At 38.6% G+C, this 22,977-nt stretch overlaps 1 protein-coding gene across 1 annotated transcript in view; it reads right to left on the bottom strand.

Moving 5' to 3' along the window:
* Positions 1-3,767: 3,767 nt before the first annotated feature.
* The window catches only part of VWDE (von Willebrand factor D and EGF domains), a 34,686-nt gene continuing 15,476 nt past the window's right edge, over positions 3,768-22,977 (bottom strand). Inside the window, exons 9-26 of the mRNA XM_067561718.1 lie at positions 21,925-22,080; positions 21,682-21,786; positions 20,412-20,526; positions 17,751-18,001; positions 17,414-17,633; positions 15,799-15,936; positions 14,961-15,089; positions 12,307-12,981; positions 11,852-11,947; positions 11,673-11,768; positions 10,134-10,229; positions 8,697-8,792; positions 8,340-8,435; positions 7,616-7,711; positions 7,421-7,516; positions 6,292-6,387; positions 5,591-5,694; positions 3,768-4,804 (exon numbers count right to left, since the gene is read on the bottom strand). Of these exons, the coding sequence (XP_067417819.1) occupies positions 4,784-4,804; positions 5,591-5,694; positions 6,292-6,387; positions 7,421-7,516; positions 7,616-7,711; positions 8,340-8,435; positions 8,697-8,792; positions 10,134-10,229; positions 11,673-11,768; positions 11,852-11,947; positions 12,307-12,981; positions 14,961-15,089; positions 15,799-15,936; positions 17,414-17,633; positions 17,751-18,001; positions 20,412-20,526; positions 21,682-21,786; positions 21,925-22,080 (2,682 nt within the window). The 3' untranslated portion in view covers positions 3,768-4,783. The remainder of the gene's footprint in view (positions 4,805-5,590; positions 5,695-6,291; positions 6,388-7,420; positions 7,517-7,615; positions 7,712-8,339; positions 8,436-8,696; positions 8,793-10,133; positions 10,230-11,672; positions 11,769-11,851; positions 11,948-12,306; positions 12,982-14,960; positions 15,090-15,798; positions 15,937-17,413; positions 17,634-17,750; positions 18,002-20,411; positions 20,527-21,681; positions 21,787-21,924; positions 22,081-22,977) is intronic.

Genomic DNA, 22,977 nt, shown 5'->3' with positions numbered 1-22,977 from the left:
TCATTTTCTATGTTGAGCTATGGTTGTATGTAATCATCTTCTGTGAATGAAGATCATTTTATAAGTGGCACATGTGAAAAGCTAGGCAAAAGAAGTACAAATCTAGGAAACCTATTCCTTTCCTTCATGAGCTCTTTAGAGTTGTGTGTGAAAAGAGTGACTTTTTTCCTGCAGAAAACATTCAAAATATTACTTATTCTTTCCATAGCAGGAGAAGTCTTCATAGATAACATGCCTATTGAGTGCAAGAGTTTTTAGGCTCTCTACTCATCTCTGTAATGTCAATGAGACTAAATTGGGAGATGGAACCTGCTGTCAGAATCCAACATCTTGTGGTTCAAAGTGTTTCCAATATTTAAGAAAACTATGTTAGGTAAGTTAGCAGAGGCAGTAAGACTCATGCAAGCATAACTCATTCATTCTGGGTGTCTTTTTCCTCTAAGCCTGCCCTTTCTTTAGTTACTGATTTTGATCCAAAGTCCACTGAAATCAATGGAAGGGCTCCCACTGATGTTAGTTGGTTCTGTGGACTTGGGCCATAGTGAGTCGTTTTACAGAAAAGACTTCTTCTGCAACAGCAGCAACTGCTGCCTACCCCATGAACTGACAGTCACTGGAAGATTCATAATTGTGTCAAATTCTCCTTCACTCTAAGACAGATCATGTTTGTAGCAATCCCTGCAACACACTAAAATAAAGATCTCTACGTCCTTATTTCAGATTACATTTTGCAGCCTTTGGACCACACCTTCAACCCCTTTGACACAAGTCCTTTGTGCTAGTTCTTCATATACACTTGTTTCCTGATTAATACCTTATATCTATTTATCAGATCATTGCACTGTAGCTTTTAATTCAATTTCTAGTGTATCCTTCACATATGTAAAACTATCCAGCCTGCTGTTGTTGAGATTTCACATCAAAGCAATGTATTCACTCACTGCATGAAGAATTTCTCTCATTTCTATTAATATTAAAAGGGAGTCATGACTGTAAATAACATCAATAAGAAAATACTCTTTTCTGATATTGTATTTTAAATTTTTATATCAAGGCAATCCGTGAAAATAAATTTTCAGCCTTATAACAAAGTAGGATACATGTACACAAAGACACTTACAAGAAACCAAATGTTATTTAATGTACATGATTTAGTCTGGTTAAAAACAAAATAGCTCACCACACCTTACAATACAGTTTTGAAAAGTCTTACTTTATGTACACACTAATGATTTTTCCCTTTGTTTCATGAACTAATTTTGGTGGTTTTGGTTTAGTGTGCAGATCCTGGGTTGGTTGGGTGACCTGTGATAAGCAGGAGAGAGAGGCTAGAGGATATGGTGGTCCCTTTCAACCTTAAAACTCCATGGCACATTCATTGAAAAATATAATATAGAGTTTTGCTGTGTTTTTTAGATTTTAACTAGTGTACCAGAACTCTGGTGTGTTTTGGTTTGCATAGCTTGCTTTTCAAAAAATTGAAAAAGCTAATTGTAGTTTGTTTGAGGCACTGAAAGTAAGTTGGAAATCCTAAAGGCTGTAATTTTATAAAGGAAAGTTTTATGCCAAATGAACCCGTAGCAATATGTACAACCTCAGTGTCACTTGTAAATGGAAGAATGTGCAAAACAAAAAATAACTCTAAAACAGTAAATCACTGACAGATATAACTCCTTTCTTCCATTTCTAAAAAACCCTGCTGTTATTAAATGCTACGTGGAATCAACTTGTTACTAGTTTACTCATGTGGTATTGGCACTTATGCATTTTTAAAATTTCTTAATATTTTAAGATTGTTTATTCATGGAATATTGAAAAAACCCTAGGGGATTGGTTACAGCAGTTGCCAAAATGGTGGAGGGTCTTTGCTCAGATGGGTTTCTAAAGAGTAGAAAAGGGAAATAATTCAGTTGAGTAGATTTTAAATATAAGAGAAACTGCTGGCAGCAAATCTGGATATCTGCCATATAGATGCTGGGATTTAGGGAATCTGTTGAAAAGAAGACACAGCAGCTTGCCTGCGTCTTAAAATGCCAGTGGGAAATTGAAAAGGCTTTTGAAACACATCACAGTAAGACACATAGAAATCCACAGGTATTATGTGGGAAGGAGACTGAGCTCTGAGAATGCCAGCTTATTTTACAAAAGAGGCTGAACAGGGCTATCTAGAAGAACAAGAATCTACATCAAGAGCTGCTGAACGGCTACAGGGTGGTGACCACTGTAATCTGGTAGGTGACATCCCATGACAGCAGTCCACAAAATGGCAAAATCATACTACTTCCAAATTGGCACTGGGAAAGAGCAGACCATACAAATTTGACATCCCGCAGCAGAATCTAAGGTCATGAAACTTCCTTTCAGTAAGCATATAATTAATTAAACCCTGAAAACTGAATTGACCTCTCCTAGCTAAGGTGCATTATGCATCATTCAGCATTGCTCTGCTGGCTGCCCAAGGGACTAAAATGGCTTGTCATGCTTTGCTGGTGAGGACACAATGCCTAGAAGAGCACATACAGGTTAGAATCTAATCCCCAAAACACTCTGACTGGTGGAGGTAGCTGCTCACAATTGCCTGGAATTCTAGGTAGTAGATGAAAGAGAAAGGATCTCCAGTATTATTCCTACCTACCATTTGTAATCTACTGATCTCAGATATATTACTTTCTTCTATTGAAACAGAGCATGGGCATGTGCACAGACGATGTGCTCTGCACCCACCCCACCTGACCCATGCACTGCACTCTTCACCATTTCCGCTCTTTCTAGTACTGAAAACTCCTTGGACAAAAACACTGTCACACCTGCAGGATTTCTAGAGCTAACACACTATCCCCATTGAAAGATCTCAGGAAGCATATGTTCCTCGCCCTCCCAAATCCCAACTATAAGTGAGGTGTGTTAGGGGACACAGGGAGATCAAGAACAATACAGAACAGGAATAATCTTACAATTTGCTCCTTAAACTAGTCCCAAAGCACCAAACAACAAAGAAACTCAAGACTGCATTCATCAGCCAGAGTCAGACTGCTTGGTTCAGCCATCCATTAAATCAGCACCATTCTGGATTTGATTTTGGATTAGACACATTCCCTTGACTGCATCATTGACACCTGGTTTATTTTAGCCCAGCTAGTCCTGCAGGCTGCTCAGTACAAAAGAAATCAAGGGAGATCACAGACAAGCCAAAAAGAAGAAAAAGTAGTTCTGGTTCCCTCAACCCTCAGATGCAGAAGACACTCCACTCCAGCAACAAAATCTAAAGACCAAAAAGAATCCAGCACGTCTAGCGTTCGACAGCTCTCCAGTGGGAGAGCTTGCTGACTTCCTAGAGGGACCAATGGTGCTCATGATGATGAAATCCTCCAAGTTCATTGCTCGTGGAGACCTCAGTTTCCACATAGCTAATGCCAAAGACACTCTAGCGCCAATCTCTTTTCCATGATCAAAACTACAGGTTTCACATGGACCGTTTCCAGACTCTCCCTCTCTGCCAGTAACATACTGGGCAGAATCTTCAGCCTATGAGTGCACTGTTAACAAAACTACTCATGTTTCATTGTCCTGGTCTGGCCACCATTTCACATAGGCAAAGATCAGGGCCTTAACAGGGAAAAAGACTAGATACTTTTCTTTTTTAAGGAAAGCTGACAGTTGCTTTTAGATCCTCCACATTAGCAGTGGAGAGCCTACAGCCATAGGCGAAGGCCAGTACTGGGAGTGGGCACTGTGTGTGGAACATATGAATAAAATCAGAAATAATTTGGTATGGACTATAGCCATGTATGTGAGATAGATACATAAATGCTTCCCCAGGGAGGAGCCATTAATTCTTAAATTAAACTCTCAAAAAATGTTTGTTTTTAAACAATTATGGGCCTTTATTTACAGTCTTTGTTTCCCAAAAGATCTGACAGATAACTCATAGCTGAGGAAAATTGCTGAGTTGAGAAGGTCCTTTTACTTTAATACATAGTTATTTTCAATTATCAGTAACTTTTAAAAGCATTTCTTTGAAAAGCCCATTGTTTACATTTATGGCAATTACATTATCTCACAGATATTCTGAAACGATGACCATGCACAGAGGTATAGATGCAGTCAGAGGTAAGCATTGAACTGTTTCAACCTACCTTAACATGATAGTTTCACATTAAATATAGTTAGAAATGGATGTTGAGTCCATCAATCGTCATGAGACACTATGGCATGTGTGGATGATGCAGTATGAACCTAGACTCTTTTTCACATGTTCATTACAGGCAGAGGATTCTTAAATCTACAGAACTTGCTCTTTAAAATCAATGTGTGAAAACAAAATGCGGTATTCATGACCTGATCCTGTGAGGTGCTGCCTACCTGCTCCTAAAAGATGCTTAGATTAGGTCCAAAGAAAGGATATTCACTACAGATCACTGTTCCAATGACTACTTCTCGAGGCATTAGCTGGCCATGGATCTGCTGTTTGTATCATCTATAATATCTAAAGGTCCAACAGCGAGTCAGAGGCTGTGATTTCTGAGTGTGAGGTAGCAACAAAATATGAGGATTTACAACAGATTACTACATTTCTGCTCTTAGTATGTTAGGGTTCTGCAGCTCTTTAAAATGTATGTCCTTGGATTTTAAATCATAATGAGGAATTTAAAGGCATGCTTCAGGATATTGCTCCCTTTCTTTAAATAAACTTCATTCATTATTGCCTTCAAAGCACCATTATAGTTTCATGTGCCTCTTAGTCCATACAGCATGGTTTTGTGATCCATGTACTTGATTTTCTTCAACCATGATGTCTCTGTACCTTGAGGAGGAAGGGGGGGAAGGAAGAAGATTTTAGTGTACTCAGAACACTCTACTTTCATCTTAAACTTTAACAAACAGTTTCCAATTAACATTAGCCTTCCCGACACGCCCAGAAATGGAATATTTAATACTAGTACATATTTAATTTAGTACATAATTTGTCCATAAAGCTTGTTTAGTTTTTTGAAAAATAAGCGACCTTTCCAAAAATAGAGAGAAGCATATTTACAAACAAAGATTCTTTGCAATGGTATATACTGTACTGTTAGTATTGAAAGGCAAATGTCTACTACTCAGACCCAAATCATCTATTTACACAATCTATATACAATTTAATAATAGATTAAACCTTTCAAAATGTCTCTAAAGGGAATCTTTGAATCAAAGTTATTTCATGAGCATTGAATTTTTTTAAAATCAGGTTCTGATATATAAATTAAACCCCCTTCAAAAACTTGCAGTTCAGACATTAAAATCCAACAAAACAACAACACTTAGCACAACTACAGCTTTGCGTTTTCAAAAAGCTGTATAAACTCTCACACAAACTGATAAACACTTTGACCCATCTCTAGTAATTAGCTGACAACTCGCCCCTGAAATTAGATTATTTGGGGAAAGTGGAACCTGGATTTGAATGACTAGTCCTTTTAGTTTTGAAAAACAAAATCTGGTTTTCAAACAAGTTACAAAACAGGCTTTTGTAAAACCAAAACAACTGCAGTTTTTCCATTTCTTTTGCCCTCTGTTCCTTTACATTAAAGGGACACAATGTATTAATTACCGGTAGTTTCTTTGCACAGCTGACTCCAGTATAACCAGGACGACAAGAGCACACATTAGGTAGCGCACACCTACCTCCAAAGAGACATTTCTGACTGCACACAGCTGAAATATACAAAGGTAGATGGCTTTAATCTCAAAAGCAAAGTTAACTTCTTTGTAAAGAAAACAGCCCAATACTGGGTTATGCCATGGCCTCTGCTGGTATAAAGGGGCCATAAACCCAGTATATCTCTTCACTGGGGAATTCTCCCAGTGTAAGGGGGATTCCATGGCGCAGTAAGACAGGCAGAATGGCCCTATGCCACCTATCTTCACAGCCCACAGGGTAGATACATATTTGGGGGCAGGGTATAAATGAAAGAGGGAAGGGGGCATGGCTGAGGCTCGGCCAGAGCATACTGTGATCTGGGCTATTGCAATGGTTCATAAGGGCTGCTGTAGCAGTGCACAGAGCAGCTCACCAAGGACTGCAATGCACCCTGGCCACCTCCAGCTACAGGTGGGCTGCAAAATGGTACATAGCCACCTCTGCCCAACATCCCACTTCTGAGTCAGGACCGGGACCAAAATGCGAAATAAAAAAAAAAGACAGAGGAGTCATGGGCATGATGTATGTCTGTAAACTTAACAGTCATTCACTTTGTTGAAGCAACATCTATGTCTTTTTTTCTAAAGAGTTAAAAATCACGTCAGACTTACGTGTTTGACACCAAACCCCTTCCCACTGTGGAAGGCAATGACACGTACTGGGTCCGATACATTCCCCGCCGTTCTTACATTTCTGAAGACAAATAGCTGCACCCCCAGCCCCAGAAAGATATGTTAAATCCCTGATTGTTAGTATTATCTATTTGCACTCTAATAATGCCCACAGTGTGCAAAGTTCTGATCACACATACATACTGGAAGACACCAGCTCATCTCCGAGAAGCTCACAATCTAAGGCTATGTCTACACTGTGAGCTAGGGATGTGATTCCCCTGCTTGTGTACACATCCTCATGCTAATTCTCATCCATCTAGCAGAAGTATAAATAGCAGTGTAGCCTCAGTAGCACTGGTAGCGGCAGTGGAGGCACAACTGATTCATGCCAACTACAAAATAGCATGAAACTGGTGTGTGTGTACTTGGCATAGGTTTTAAAGAGATGCTTTGTCCAATACAAAAGAACAAAAGTACTTGTAGGCTAAATTCCCTGCTGACTTAACCCTGTTAAAGTCAAAGGGGTAGCACAGGTGTAACTAGGGGCTGACTTTGTCCTGATATTTTTAAAAGCTGAAAATATTAAGTATATTAATATTATATAATATTAAATATATATATGGGAGTACATACACGTGTTTAATGACATGTTTGTTTCTGTAAGAAAAGACATATGGGGCTGGATTTTGTTCTCACATCAGTGTAATTCCTACTGATTTAAACAAAGTTCCTCTTGATTTTCCCTGCTGTCAATGAAATCAGGATTATGGCCATGGCTGGGACTCTCTGAAAAGTCTCTCACAGACATACTTTGTGTGTGAGCATTGGGAACATGGGTCTTTTAATTTAGACAGTAATTGAGATAGAAGAGAAAAACATTACATGCTACCCTGGAATAGAAAGTATGTCCTGTTTCCATGAAATCTCCATGGCTTTGGCTCAGTAGTACTGACATCACATACCACATTTCAGTGTTGGTCTGTAGTCAGGGTAGAAGGTGTTGTTGTTTTCCCCAAAATTGTTTGGTATTATGTCCATGTCTTTTGTTGGACAGAGTTGTCAGTTACATTATTTAGCCAAATATTTTCTTTAATAAGTTTTACCATGTTAATTATAAGATACTTACGTGTATTACATCTTTTTCCTCTCCACCCTGAGGAGCAAGAGCAAATGTTTGGCCCCACACATTTTCCTCCATTCATGCACATTGGGTCACAGACACCTTAAATCAAATAACATTTACTGTTTAACACAAAAAATAAACCTGAGAGCATTTCACCAGTTGTTTCTGGATCTTGGAAGCATTTTGATGTTGTCTTACTTTTTTCACATCTTCTGCCAGTGTACCCATTAGGACAGGTGCACACATTATTTCTCATGCAGTGGCCACCATTCTTACAGGGAGGGTAGCAAACAGCTAAAAGATACAAATGTGGGAATAAGGCATAGCTTCAAGCATTGTACACTATAGGAAGGTATAGCTTTTTGTTCCTTTTTATATTGCATATTACCCTAAGAAAATAGATTGTAACAACTGTTCAGATGCAAATCTGTTAGGAATCTTACTCGGATATTTATATTTAATAAAATCCTACCTGTCTGGCACGAGCCATATTGACATGGAGCAGTGCCTACTCTGTAGCAGATACAGAACCCATCCTACCAGCATAGGGTAGGATGGCTCAGGGCTTACAACTGCACTGCAGGATGCTATGTACTCTAGTATCCCTGATAGCAGTGTGCATGCTAGCCAGCTAAGGGCCCTGTCATACCCCATAGCCAACAGTGCTTTGTGCAATCATAACTGGCTTTTGTATGGGTGCAAAAGCACAGAGTGAGCAGAGTTCCGTGCATCCTCCCTCCTTGGGCATTCACCCAAGGGGCTAGCCACAATCTGGCCAGTATAAACAATGAAATCTTAAGGAAATCTCTATCTTTCACCTATTTACTTTCCTGGGAGTTTTTAAAATCTTGAGTGTCCTTTTAGAGAGAGACGTTTACCTCAGGGTCTTCTCATAAAAGAAAAGTAAGAGAAAAATTATTACCATTCTGACACTGGGCACCAAAGAATCCATTTGGACAGAGGCAAACATTTGGCTTAGTACAGGAGCCACCATTGAGGCAGACGGGGTCACACACGGCTGCAGAACAGCAGAAGACAGCAGGTAAAATAACTGAAAATGCCATTCACTTCAAAGTTCCACAGGCAGTGCTAAGAAATGAACTAACAGTTGGCGGCACAAGGGATCGCTAGGGTACCACAGCAGAAGCAGTAGTCCCTTTCTCCTACTTGAGCCAAATGGTTCAGAAGGTTGAGCAATGGAAGTCCTTTCTGCTTCTGGTCAGTGCCTGCGTGTGGATCTTTTGCAAAGCAGTTCCCTTTGGAGAATAACTGATTTTACCTGTATTGCATGTAGGTCCGTACCAGCCAGCTTTACACTGGCAGACATCTGGAGTAAGACATTCACCACCATTTTCACAGTGTCTGTTGCAAACCACTATAATCGAGGAAGTCAGGAAAAAAAATATAAAGCAAGAAAACAGCACAAAAGAGCATGTTACAATTTTATAGCTGTGAGAAACCTCATTAATTTCTCAGTTCTTCCCAGATATGCGCATGTATATTGTATTGATGCTAATGGGAATTACACACCAATCCATCACTTGAAGCTTCATTTAAAATTAATCCTGTCTCAATGCAATATAGAAGCTTGACACCAGATTGAAAGATGTCCAAAAAAAAAAGTCCCAATTTGATCAGATGCTCCTGGCTTGGATTTATTTAATGATCACCTTTGCAAGTACATTCTCAGAAAAGGGAAGGTTCAAGACTGAGCAACAAATGGTATATTAACATCAAGTGATGGTTTCTTGAATAAATGCTGACTTCAAGATATTTCATTCCAATCTCCTTCCTTGCTTTGTCATTTCTCAGAGTTCAGTTGTAAACCCTGGAGAGACATGATACTTCTGGTAAGGAGACTTCTAGGAACACTCATGGCTGCAGAGAGTCACAAGTCATCTTTTCAAGATCAGTCCCTTCCTCAGGGATTTTATAATCTGATAAAAAGCAGTGATTATTGACATGGCAATTGAAAACCAAAAGAATGAAACAGACTTGAGGATTCTAAGAGAAACAAAGACAGGAATATACCTAGTCCACAGGCAAATTCATTGTCATGTTGAGATGGATGGTATTCCAGTAGAATTTCTGGTTTCTAAGTACAGACCTTTCATTCAGTAACAGGTAAGACTTGCGTGCAAATTAACCAAAATTCTGGGTCGAACACTTGATGCATCTAAGGCCAAATGTAACTAACATGAAACACAAAAATCTCATTTGGGACTAAACTATTCAAACTGGCCCAGGAAAAGTCTCTGTTTTGCATTCCAGGTCAGAGGACAAGTCCATAAATGTGCTGTTAAGTTCAATTACACACCGCTGGCCTAGCATTTACTAACATCAGAATGAGGCCCATTCCCACAGCAATCAGTCAGGTTAAGGAAGGATCATGTTAGGAGTGCAGAAACAGTAACCAGATGCCAAAAATTATACTTGTTCTGGTTAATGTCCCAACCTCAACTCTAAATCCCTCTCCCTGAATGACTAATAATGATAAATTATTTAGCACGTTACATAAAGTTTCATATCTTCAAAGTGCTGTACAAACATTGTTTGATTGATGCTAGCAAGCCCCAGTTCTAGTAGCTTTATAACAGTCATAATGGATTTTACTATTTGCTAACAGCAGATACAGTGCATCAGTAATGTAAAGCATACATCCCAATGTAGGGGAATAAAAGTTGTATTCTTGATTTCTACATTTTTTTTGTCTTACTTGTTTCGCACCTTGGTCCCACAAAACCATACGGGCAGGTGCAGAGATTTCTGGCCAAGCATGTGCCTCCATGTTGACACAGCGGGTTACAGTGTGCTGTAGATATAGAATTATGTTGTTCAAGAAGTCAGCTCTAAAAATATCTGTTAAAATTGGTTCTCTTTTAGCGATAAGTCAAGGTAACATTGGTATCAGAAAAAAGACCTGGAAATAAAATGAAGACTCATTGATGAAATAACGATTGTGCACCATCTTCTTTCCACAGTGACAAACTCCAGAAATGGCCAATGAGCACATGCAGCTTGACATGGGTCAAATCTACCACAAATATGAGTGTGCACAACTCCACTGAAATCAATAGAGCTATACCCATATATGTGTTCAATGGGAACACATTGCATCTGAGGGCACAGTTTGACTCAAAGGGACTAGTCTTCATTTTATCAAAAATAACTAAAAATGCATAGTGGAGAGAGGAACAGCCAATTTCAAACTAAAATATTAAGCATGGTTTCTGCCACTTAGAACTCTGTTTGTTCGCAGATGTTTGTGTCACTTAGAACTCTGTTCATGGGTGTGACAAGGGGTGTCATCAATAGTATTCCTCCCAGAAACAAGGGGTGTGTCATCAATAGTACTCCCCCAAAACAAGGGGTATGTCATGAATACTGTTCCCCCAGAAACAAGGGGTATGTCAGGAATGCTATCTCCTCAGAAACAAGGGATGTATCATCAATAGTATGGGTGTCAAAATGCCCACTGTCAATTTTTAGTGTGTTTGATTTGTATATTTTAAGGACATAGGAGAATGGGGTTTAAACTTTACAGTCTTGTAAAAATGATTAATCCCTAATTGTACATGTGTATGTATATGTGTATATATATGTGTAGGGTGTAGATATAATATAGCAGCCAAATGTATTGATAATGTCATAGATAAAAATGAAAAAAAAAAAATTTTTTTTGGCCTTTATAGCTCACTAAATTTAGGAACATCTGACCACATACAATCTTCATGGGAGATTTCAATATATAAAAGGTACCTTTATGACAGTTTATACATACATTTTATTATGACATGATAATAGTCTTCATGTATGTAAAAGGTTGTTAGAGGAGGGCGAATAATTGTTGTCCTTAACTGCTGAGGACAGGACAAGTAGTAATGGGCTTAGCCTGCAGTAAGAGAGATTTAGGTTAGACATTAGGAAAAGTTTCCTAACTGAAAGGGTAGCGAAGCACTGAAACAAATTACCTAGGGAGGTTATGAAATCTTCGTCATTTCATGTTGTTAAGAACAGGTCAACAAACACTTGTCAGGATGTCTAGATGATACTTAATCTTGCCTCAGTGCAGGGGACTGGACTAGATGACCTATTAAGGTCCCTTCCAGTCCTACATTTCTATGATTGTTCTAGGAGTTATGTAAAAGAACAGACATCCTTCCCCTGTTAGGATGAATACTCACCGTAGTGACAGTCAATCAGGGCACCTTTTTAGGACTCTATCATTCTAATTTTAAGGAGACAACACAATTACCTTCCTCGCAGGTTGATCCATTGTATCCTGGGGGACATTCACAGACATTGGGCTTAGTGCACTTCCCATGGTTTTTACAGTCAGGTCGACATACAGCTGTGCAAAATCAACACATGATTTTAGACACTTTCATTACCACATACTAGTTAGATGGGGTAAATCCAATATACCATACTCACCACTCTGACAGTTATAACCGGAGTAGCCAGGTTTGCATTTGCAAATATTGGGTGCCACACACTCCATGTTCTTACCACATGCGTGCCTACATATTGCTGCAAGGCAATAAGAGAAATAAGAGCAGAGGAATAATGAAAATGACAGCAGCACTGTAGCACAATGAAGTCTTGCTTAATATGATTACATTATAAACACATCACACAGAATCAGCTAAGATTCTTGCCATTAAGCATGGAAGCTAATGGACACTAAGCAAAAAAAACTTTTTAAATGCATTCATGCAACTCAAAGTCTTGGTGTGAAATCCAAGCTGTACCATTTTTAATAGTGAAATAATGGACAATTTAAAGCTATTTTCTTTTCAGCCACCATATAGTAGAATTTTTTTTAAAAAAATTATAAAAATGTCACAGATTCTTCATTGTAAAACATTTAGCATAATTATTTGCAATACCTCTGCAAGTGACACCATCTCCATAATAACCATAAGGACAACGACCGCATTTGAAGCATCCATCTTGGCTTGGTTCACAGAGAACTCCAGGAAAACAGGGTAAATCAGCACAAGTTAATGCCTTAGGAACTGCTGTTGCATCTGATTCCTGATCTTTGCCAGTCACTTTTGGTGGGACAGTGATTCCAACAAAAACAGATCGTAAAAGACTATCCTTATGCTTGCCTGATGGGTGTTGAACTTTGTTACTATTTCCTCCTTTTAATACTCTGCTCATTATGAAGGTTGTGTTGGTTTTGCTGTTAAGCAACATGTCCTTGTTAGTCTCCAAAGGATTGTAGGCCTCAGATTGTGTCATTGTTGTCTTATCATGTAATATTGGATTGTTCTTAAAATATGTACTGGTCATAGTGTTCACTGCAGAGCTTTCTCCTGTGTTAGCTATCTGGTCACTGATGGCAGTGAAGGTATGGCCAACATATCTGGTACTAGCAGATTGCTCAAAAGTGGTTATTTGAGAATTAAGTGGCTTCCAAGGTGTGTTGGTTTTTACTGTGGATGTTGAGGGGGTGCTGCTGGCCCTTTCAACAGAAATAAAGCTTTTGGCAATATCTGTAGGACTGGTAGCAAAGCTTATGGCATTAGGAACTCTGTCAATGGATGACTGTTGATAACCTACAGATCACCATAGAGAAGAAAAAAGGACAGAAATATTACAAGACATTTTGTATGGGATATTCATATCAGACAAAATATGTTCTGTCAGCATTCTATGCTTCATGAACCCTTTATCCACACTTGCCATGCCAGAATAAATACACTCAATAGCATTTAAACCCTGAGAATGGCCCCCCAGCAGCGAGGATCAGCAAAGCGCAAGGCACTCTAGCTATATGTTCTCCCATCCCCGACATGTCCTCTATGCTGGGAAGGTTAGAATAGAACAGCATAGATCTGTCATACAGCCAGGGATTCCTTCTCTTTCCCCTCTTCCCTCATACGCACACAAACACACCAGGGCAACAAGCAGCTGTTCCGTTAGGACAGATTACCAACCCCTTTGTATTGCTGGGGACTGAGTATCTGGACCAGAGAGTTTAGTTTAAGTTAAACAGATTGCTTGCTGTTATAACAATGAACATATATGCCAAGCCAACCCAAGCCCAGAGTTTAAAAAGCCAAATACAATTATTACTTTGAAATAGCATAAGCAATAGGAAATGGTTGCCTGTAATCCTGATAAAAATATTATTTAAAAGGCATCAAATTGCTATGAAAAAATAGTTATTTCACATTATTAAAATCCAGAGATTAATTAAGCCCGTATTTTTGCTTGTTATTCAACCGTGATTACATTATTCCAAGTGGTCTGCACCGCAAAGGTTTTGTTTTTATTGTTCCAAGTTATTATTTGATAAGTTTGCAATATCAATCCCTGCCTCAGCCCACCAGTTTATGCTTACAATCCATCAGAAACTTTAACAGGCAAAACTAAAAATAAATATTTCAGCAAGTCTATCATAAAGCAAGCAACGTGAATATGAATATCAACTTCAGTGAGGCAAAGTCCTGTGTAAGACTGCATGTTTATCAACAAGGTTTATATCTAGGAAGTAGAACTGCCACCTTTAGCTTGCAGATCTCGATATAATATTCATTACTGATTCTATGCACCAGGGCTTTGATTATGGGCAAGAATACTGTACATTGGTGTTTTATGATAGATTGCTGTATTAGATGACTCCATCTGATTTACATTATTTGCATGCTTATCCTTGCTTTTCTGTACAGTGATAAATGTTTACTGGATAGAAATGGGCATAATATAGGTTCCTGTCTAGGCTCACTGGTGGTATGTCTACACTGCAATAAAACACCTGTGACTGGCCCAGGTCAGCTGACTTGGGCTTGGGTTGCAGGGTTATAAAATTTCAGTGTAGGTGTTCAGGCTCAGGCAGGAGCCAAAGCTCTGGGACCCTGCGATCCGCAGCCTGGAAGTCTACACTGCAGTTTTAGAGCCCCGCAGCCCAAGCCCCGTGAGCCCGAGTGTGACACGAGCCAGCCACATGTGTTTTATTGCAGTGTAGACGTACCTTAAGAGTCTCAGTAGAACACCATCTGCTGTCTATGAACTCTCAAATTCTTTCAATTAACTGAAATTTCAGTTAATTAAAATTGTTTTGGATTATACTTAAAATGAAAAAAAAATGTAAGTGAAATTTCCTGAGAATGTGGCTTGACAAGACACAGAATTGGAAATGCTAGGCATAAAAGTTAAAGGAGCTTCTGAGGTAAGAAATCTGGAGTTCATTTGCAATACTCTTCACCTATGTATTAAGTTTTAGAATTAAAATGTCCCTCAGTATAATACCATAAACCACTGTCTGTTTCGCACAACAGATGTCCCTACCCTCATATTATCTATTTTATAGCACCAGGCAGGCACATATACAAAATACGACATAAACACTATCCCTCATCACAATACCAATCAGGTGACTTTGCTAACTTAAGTGATGTCTTGATATTGACATTTTAGTCTCATTTTTGAGATCAGAAATAAGAAAGCAGCCCAAGTAATGAATATATTGTGTTTCCTTTTAATCTTAAAAATTCATGTGAACAACATAAAATTGACTGGTAGCTTTACTTGCCAGATACATTCTCATCAGTATGTGCATAAGCAATTCCATTTTCTTCATGAAAAATGTAATCTTCACCCTCATTCCTTCCCATTTCTTCAATGTCGTCCTCTCTTTCATCATAAACCTCTTCAAAGCTTTCTGGAACCAAAAGATTGAAGGAACATCACTTGTCAATTTTGTTTCAACTGCATATAAAATGTTAGCAGAGTTAAAATGCCAGTAAGATAAAATATCTCAAGATTCTGAAAGGTCAGATGAAGAGGGGAAAAAAGGGGTTCTCAATAGTTTTAGAAAAAGTACATAACCATAACAAAACTTGAATTATTCAGTAGTTGCGATATTAAATAATCTTGCAATCACTTCAGAAAGTTATCTGTGTGATTTGAATACATATTTTTATATTGCTTGAAAAAGAATTAGGATATTTGGTGAATAAATGCACATGGGAACAAAAATTATGCAGCAAAAACCACTGCATGTTAATGGTAAGTATCCTAGTTCTATAATATTAAATATCTGCAAAATATTTACAATTCCTTTTTCTAAACATCTGAAGAAGCATTTTATAGATAAATGGGCTGGTGAAAACTGGAGTTGTTCCAATGAATTAAATAGAGTTATTTCTGTTTGCAGCAGCTGAGGACTGGTCCAGCTGCCTACTGTCACATAATAGTAGGGGAATTATAAACCTAATATCTGACTTAGTGCAGATACATTTTGATGAAAATTATAAAAGATACCTGTCAGCTTTCTGATATGATATAGTTTGAAATATGCAACAGACCAAAGACTCCTAGTCTGAATTAATGTAAGATGATTTCGATCTTATAAGGAAAGGTTATTTTACCATGGCATATCTTCCCATCTCCTTCTAGACCTCTTGGGCATGGGCCACAATAATAGGAACTAAAAGTATTGAAGCAAAATACTCCAGGGAAGCAAGGCTTGGATGCACATTCATCGAGATCTTCTTGGCAATCTCTACCTAAATTGGAAAACAGACTTTTAGAGTGTCATGTTACTTAGCAGCTTTGGCTGCACATTTAAATAAAGTGGAATTTACGTGGGCAGTGAAATAGAAAACAAATTCCATATATATAAGCACAAACTGCATGAATTCTGCAGGTCTGCCATTAAACCAGATATCCATTACATAGGGTATGTCAGTGAAGACCTGCTCAATCGATCCAGAAATCGACGCAGTAAAACCACCCCAAGTGGTGTAGCACTGCATCGGCACAGTGCAGTGAAGACACCGTGCAGAATGGAAGCACAGCAGTCAACGGGAGTTACGCAAGCTACTCTGCGTAGCTTGTATAATTCCCATCGACCGCCGCTGAACTGCCAGGTAAGAGTAGACTAGGCCATAGTAAATATTTTCCTTATTGCACAGTATGTATAGAAGGAGGTTTTGTGGGCTATAATCCAGCAAAGCACTTAAGCACCTGCTTAACTTTAAGCATGTGAGTAGTGCCAATAAAGTCAAAACTACTACTTATGTGCTTAACTGCAGTGCTCTGGGGGAGAAATTGTGAGACATTTGCTTTTAGTAGACATTATCAGCCACAATATTAATCACTTTTTAAAATACAGTGAGAGCAAGTCAAGATCCTTTACTTATCATTAAAAAGCACAAAAAATAATTACCTGTGTTGGGTTTGAAATGAATTAAAAATATGAACACAGATAAACAAGTATGTTCCTGCATGTTCTGCACATCCTTTTTAAAGGGAGACAGAACTGGCTGGTGATTCTGGGTGGATCCGCAGGTCTCACTTGGGGGATCCAATGCCAAATTTATAAACCATTCAGCCATGCTGAAGCATAGGGATGCCTACGCTGTACCCCACAACTTACTGGGTATACAGACCTCCTGCATAGAATCCCTGCATCCTGTTCTTTGCACAATGCCTGTTTATTCTCGGCAAGTAACTGCACATGTTTGGGGTCAAATTGTGCCCTCAGTTATACACATGCTGTCCCACTGACTTCAGTGGGCTAATGCAGGTGTAAATGAGGGAAGCATTTGGCACTTCATGTTCAGAATGCTTTTGTTTCTATTCAATATTATAGCAACTGATTCACAGAAGAAAATTAAAACCCAATATTTATCAGCTTTATTAGGTCAGCCTCTTCAGTCTATAGTGGCCAGTGAACCAGTTTTTACAGTCAGAAACATTATGATTTGGGCTCATAGATTGAGTCAGCTGAGGCAGGACTGACAGCTTAATAGTTCTTCTGATGGAATTGTGTCATATGGCCAAGATTATGCACACAGATGCAAGAAAAATATTAAAGTCATTGAATATATTACATACAGTACTTGGTATTATAATCACAAGAGTATGATGCTTATTCAGATTATCACAGCAAATTAATTTCAATCTATAAAAGCAAAATTTAAAAAAATAAACAATTAGAAAATGACATTTATCTACTAAATGAGAATAATAAGAATTTACCCTGCAGCTCAGGTGTGCATTCACAGTAGTAGCTATTTATCCCATCAACGCAATTGCCAGTACCACAGGGATTAGATTTACAATCATCAATATTCACTTGACAGAGGTCACCTTCAAAACCAGGCAGACAGACACACAAATATCTTCCACTTCCAGATGGGAAATTTATATTTGTCACACATGACCCACCATTTAAGCAATCACATGATTTCACATTGACCTACAAGACAAGCCCAATAAAAACAGATTATTGCTTATGAACTAGCAATTAGTTTTGTCATTAATTATCTTATAGGTTAGAAATTAGTGTGGATTGTTTGATTGTAATATTCATTACCTCCATTATTACTTTAGTCTCAGCATTGCAATCATCTGTCAAAGAAAATGTCAATTTCTGTGAACTCTTTGCCACAGCTTTCCATATAAGGAGTCCTGAAGGGGAAAGGCTGGCACCTTCAGGACCAGAGTCCAATGTAAAAAGGATGGCAGAGCCTTCTGGATCTGATGCCATAAATTGGTACACAAAATTTTCCCCATAAAATGTCTGTAATGTGCCTTGCAAAGTTTGAAGCACAGGAGGCTCATTGTCTGCAACAAAGTAGACATTTTCTCTTTTAAACAACAATTAAAACATATTTATACATATGAAAAGGGATACATTTCTTCTAAAGTGTCTATTCTGACTTTGATTAATGCAATTAATTCTTCTTAACTTTAATGGAGCTTAAATGGCACAGAAAAAAGACCCTTTTATCATAACTTTAACAAAGCTTATAAACAATTTATTACATATAAAATAAGTTTTCTGCAATATTTTTCTATGTATGTACATAGAACCTCAAAGCCCTTGAACCACCTGGACGTATACTTTGTTTCTCTATAAATATGAGCATAAACCTACACTTGAATTACATTTTGTAAATGAAAGTTCAGACCCAATAAAGCCCAGAAATGGTTTACATTTTCTTTGAGGAATCAATCGATCTATATAATTTCCTTACGCGACAAGAGCAATGTCACCCTTGAGCAATTTGAATGAAAAACACTACACTAAGATCCATTAGCTTCCATGGATTTTTATTCAAAACATCCACTAATATTAATGGGAGTTCTGCACACGGACTGCTTGCTGAATATAGTTTCATTTGAAGATGATGCTCATTAACTATGAGATTCTGTTAAAGAACATGCACATTAGAACTACATTTTCAGAAGTGAACTCTAATTTTGTGATTGCAATTTTAAGCCTGTAGATACTTGTGTCCATAATGAATGGGCACAAAAATGAATTTCATGTGAAAATAGTCGGTGATCACATACAACAGTGATGGGACCCGGCATGTAAAAGATAGTTATCCATCCAGCAACTGGTCTGAAGGCATATCTCAGGCAGTTAGAATTCCATTTGCTATAATTAATGGCTATAAAGTTGAAGACACAACTGTGAACACAAGATCTACTAAGGCATAGCAATATTTGTCTATTTGAAGCCCAGCAGAAAACCAGGGTCTTACTTAAATTATTTTTTTAACAATCACATTAGATAAATTACACAAAATTGCTCAGAATAGTTATTTTGTTATACTTGAAAGTAATTTATTTAGAAAGTCTGCACCGCACATGCTTATTCTGCAAAATAATAATAATACCGAGCTCTTATATAGTGCTACTCCTCAGTAAAGCTCAGAAAAGAATGTTCTATTCTCAGAATGCAAGATGCAAAATTACAGTACATGGTAAGTACAGCAGGTATGCAGTCTTGACTGAGATCCATAGCCCAGCTGAGCTCTGAGCCCACAAAGATCTAAGTGAATCCCATGGGACAAGGCCACCCAAAACAGCAGCTATAGAGATGCGCTGCTACCACCAAATCCCACCCTATTCCATGAGTCACTGACTATCTCCTACTCATATATTGCAGTGGGGAGTATGGGAAAGTGACATCAGGAATCTAGTGTCAACCTTGAATTTCCAGTGGGAGAGGCAGATTCTCACTGGTGGAGTGGCAGCCACGGAGACAGTGAAAGTGCGGGGCCTGAACTGGATCACTACATAAAAACAGAGCTACCAGCTGTCAGGAATGGGTCCATTGGTACCAAGGAATTTCTCACTAGGACTGTCAGAAGACAGAGAGGGCTTAGCGCCAACTCCCCATCTATTCACCAGCTAATTTCTGGCATACTGTCAGTGAGCTCCTCATTTCATCTGGTTCCTCTTTCCCCTTCCACTCCGCACAATCAGCTCTAAGGGGACTACTAAAACCCCAGGGCTGCATTAGCCTTCATGGTTCATGCACATGGGGGGGGAGGGAGAAAGAAAGTGGATAGGTTCTACAGCAGTCCAGTGAGCAGATAGGGATGCCTCGTCTTCATGAGCTCCCAGCCCCTCCAGCAGAACTGTGGAACTGAGTTCGTCCCAGTAAGTATAAATGTATATTAAGTTAATATGAATTTAGGTTTCTCCTAATTAATTTTTTTTTAAATTGTATATGAACACAGCCAATGACTATTCTTTTAACATGTAATAATTAAAACTATTTATATATTGTTGTTTGTATATACACAGTACAATAGGCAAAGTGTGTCAAACATTTAACAGGTTGCTGTCGCCAAAATCATAAAATGCTGAACAAAATGCACAGAGTGTGGTGAGTACATTATTAAATAATGGGCTGATTTTCATTGTCATGTGTGTGCAAATAGGCACTCACCTCCACTTACTGCAAACTTACCAGATCACCGGACTTGGGCAGGTGCACCAATCAGGTCATGTGCACACATGTAAATTTGTGCACTAAGGGCCTGATCCAAATCCCACTGAAGTCCACTGACTTCAAAGGGCTTTGAATCAGAGCCAAAGTCAATGCCCATTTCACATGCACAGTTTAACAGAAGGCATGATAAATATTTTGCTTTATCAACACAATTTTGAAACATCACCGCTTTATTAGATTTTAGATTAATTCCTGTGAGAGGCTCCATGACTACTTTGAACTTACTTTCAGTAACTGACCAAGTTAACTTTGAGATGTCAGGTCTGCAGAGTAAACAGGGGCTGATAGGATTTGCATCTCCTTCACCATAACAGAGGCCATCTATGTTGCATGTTTTCTCCTTAACAGAAATGTAATTAATTAAATGTTTAGGATTTTATCTTGGCTCTCAAACAATAAATCTTTATGTACTATAAAATGTTAGAGAAGAACAATCTACTCTAACTTAACAATATAATTGAATACAGTATTCATTTTTGTTTGGGAATGAATTGAGGGCAAAATTTTCAAAGCTGCCTCATCCCAATCTCTAAATCTGTGCTTGTAATTTTTGTGCATGAAAATTCCTCATTGTTACGATCCGAACATCTGATTTATAATATTGTTTACATTTCTTGCACTTTCCCCCACTTGCTAACTTCCTGATTCTTTGAAGATATTCCAAAATACATCATTCTAGGACAACACTAACATCTTGCATTGCATGCACAGCATTAAGATTTCTAGGACCAAATTTATCCCTGGTGTAACATCAGTGAAATAAACAGTTGCACTGGGGATAAATTTGGACCCTGATCTTTGTTATGTCACAGAGTAATGTATTACTTTGCTGAAGTGGAAAATACCAAGGTGACATCACAGAAGGAAAAAAATGAATTTTAATAAATTCATTTTATTGATGATCTGAATGGATGGTGGAGGCTTGTATCAGATAAACCTGTGCTTCATTCAATTTCATCCTTGCTTTGCAGTTGACTATGAATGGCAGGTACACCTTTAGATCTAGAATATGGTATTTATCTATTTGTCTTAGAAGGACATGGTGGTGCAAAGCAACATCCTCCCATAGCAAGCTCACGGGCACAGGAGGACTGTACACAGACTTGGTGCATAGTAGGATTGCTGTCTGCTCCCCTCACTGTGAGACTTCTCTGATGGCTGCTGGTCACAAGAACAGACTTATTAACTTCAATGGTGCTATTTGTAGGCCAGATTCTGACACCCTTATTTATTCATATTATGTGGCCCCTTACTTCACAAGTAGTCAAATTAACTACTTGTGGAATAAAGTACAATTCATTATTCACCATGAATAAAGGTATCCGAATCTGACCCTGTTTGAGTAAGGCAAGCAGTATTTAATGAAAAATGGTCTGTTGTGTGAACACATGTATTAGATAGCTCCCAAGAATTCAGTTAGCCTTTATATTTGTTTCCTAGCTCAAACTAAGATGCAAATATTCAAAATAAGCATAAACAATAATGAAGCACATACCTTTAATGTACATAACCCATTTGCCTGTGGTTCACATGTTTGACAAGCTCCATCAAATAGTGTCATTGTTTTAGCGTTGCTATAAATGAATCCATCATTAGAAATCTGTAAGATGTTACAATAATAATGCACAGATATAGGGTTCTAGTACCATTTCACAAATGGTAACATATAAATACCAATTTATATTTTAATACTAATAATTGTATCTCAAATGTTATTATTTGAAATGACTGTAGGTACCTTGATTTGCCACCTCGCAACGGGCTTGTCATCAACCAGATCCATGACATCAGATTGCTGACCATCAGTCGGCAGTTGGCAATCAACAGTTCTGGTGTTTCGGAAGACAGATGGCATGAACACAGGTTCTCCAAGGATCCATTTACTATCGCTGTACTAAATTTAAGGATAGAATGCCTGTTTTTCATATCAGCACGTTCTGAAAACATGTTTATGACAGAGAACATGTACTGAACACTATTAAAGCATCCTGTCTTTTCTCTGGCTAGTCACACTTTGGAAAGCTGAAGTGCTATGGGAGTGCTAAATATTATAATTTACTTACTATCACATTTCAGCTTAGTTCTTTTGTGCCTAATTAGAAGTGCTAATTTGGAACTGATGGCCCAGATTCAGCCCTGCAGTGAGGCCATTTTGCACCACACAGCCAGAAGATAATGGATCTAAAGCTACAGCAGCTGGCCATGAGAGGATGATGCCAGCTTGGGGAGTGAGGAATTCTTTACTAGTGTAAAGGTGGCATAGCAGTGCCTAGACCTCTGCTCCGCCCAGTTCCTAGTATGTGGGCAAGGCTGGGGTGAAGGGAATGGGACTGGGTCTTCCCTGAGTCCTGGCTATTGTATCAGCCCCTCTGCCAGCCACTAAGCTCCTCTAACTTGCACCAGGGAACCAGCCCAGTGTATAGGTGGCCCAGGCTTGAGGAACCACAAATGTTGTTTAAAGCCACCTTTGTATGCCCCCATCCTGAGTAGCAGCATGTGCTCCTTGACTGTAGCCAAGGATCTGCCCTTACAGTCCAACATAATGGAACAGAGATGATAATGTTATGGGTCCTTGTCTTGAAGTCCTTGGACAAAACTCTTCTTGACATCAATGGGAGTGTTTCATGAGTGAGTAATACAGAATTGTACTCATAACTACAATGCTGGTGGACCAGGTGCCAGTTCATGCCAAGGTCCCCATGTCTCCACTGAACACTAACACGTCCATAGCTGGAACCAGTCTGTCTCCCCCCTGTGTTAATATTGTTAAAATAGATATTAGAATTATAAG

The sequence above is a fragment of the Emydura macquarii genome, unplaced genomic scaffold (assembly GCF_026122565.2).
Source record: "Emydura macquarii macquarii isolate MOO-44397 ecotype Brisbane River unplaced genomic scaffold, CSIRO-AGI_Emac_v2 contig_2422, whole genome shotgun sequence".
In the NCBI taxonomy this organism is placed as follows: domain Eukaryota; kingdom Metazoa; phylum Chordata; order Testudines; family Chelidae; genus Emydura; species Emydura macquarii.
This window is presented reverse-complemented; position numbering and strand designations above follow the sequence as displayed.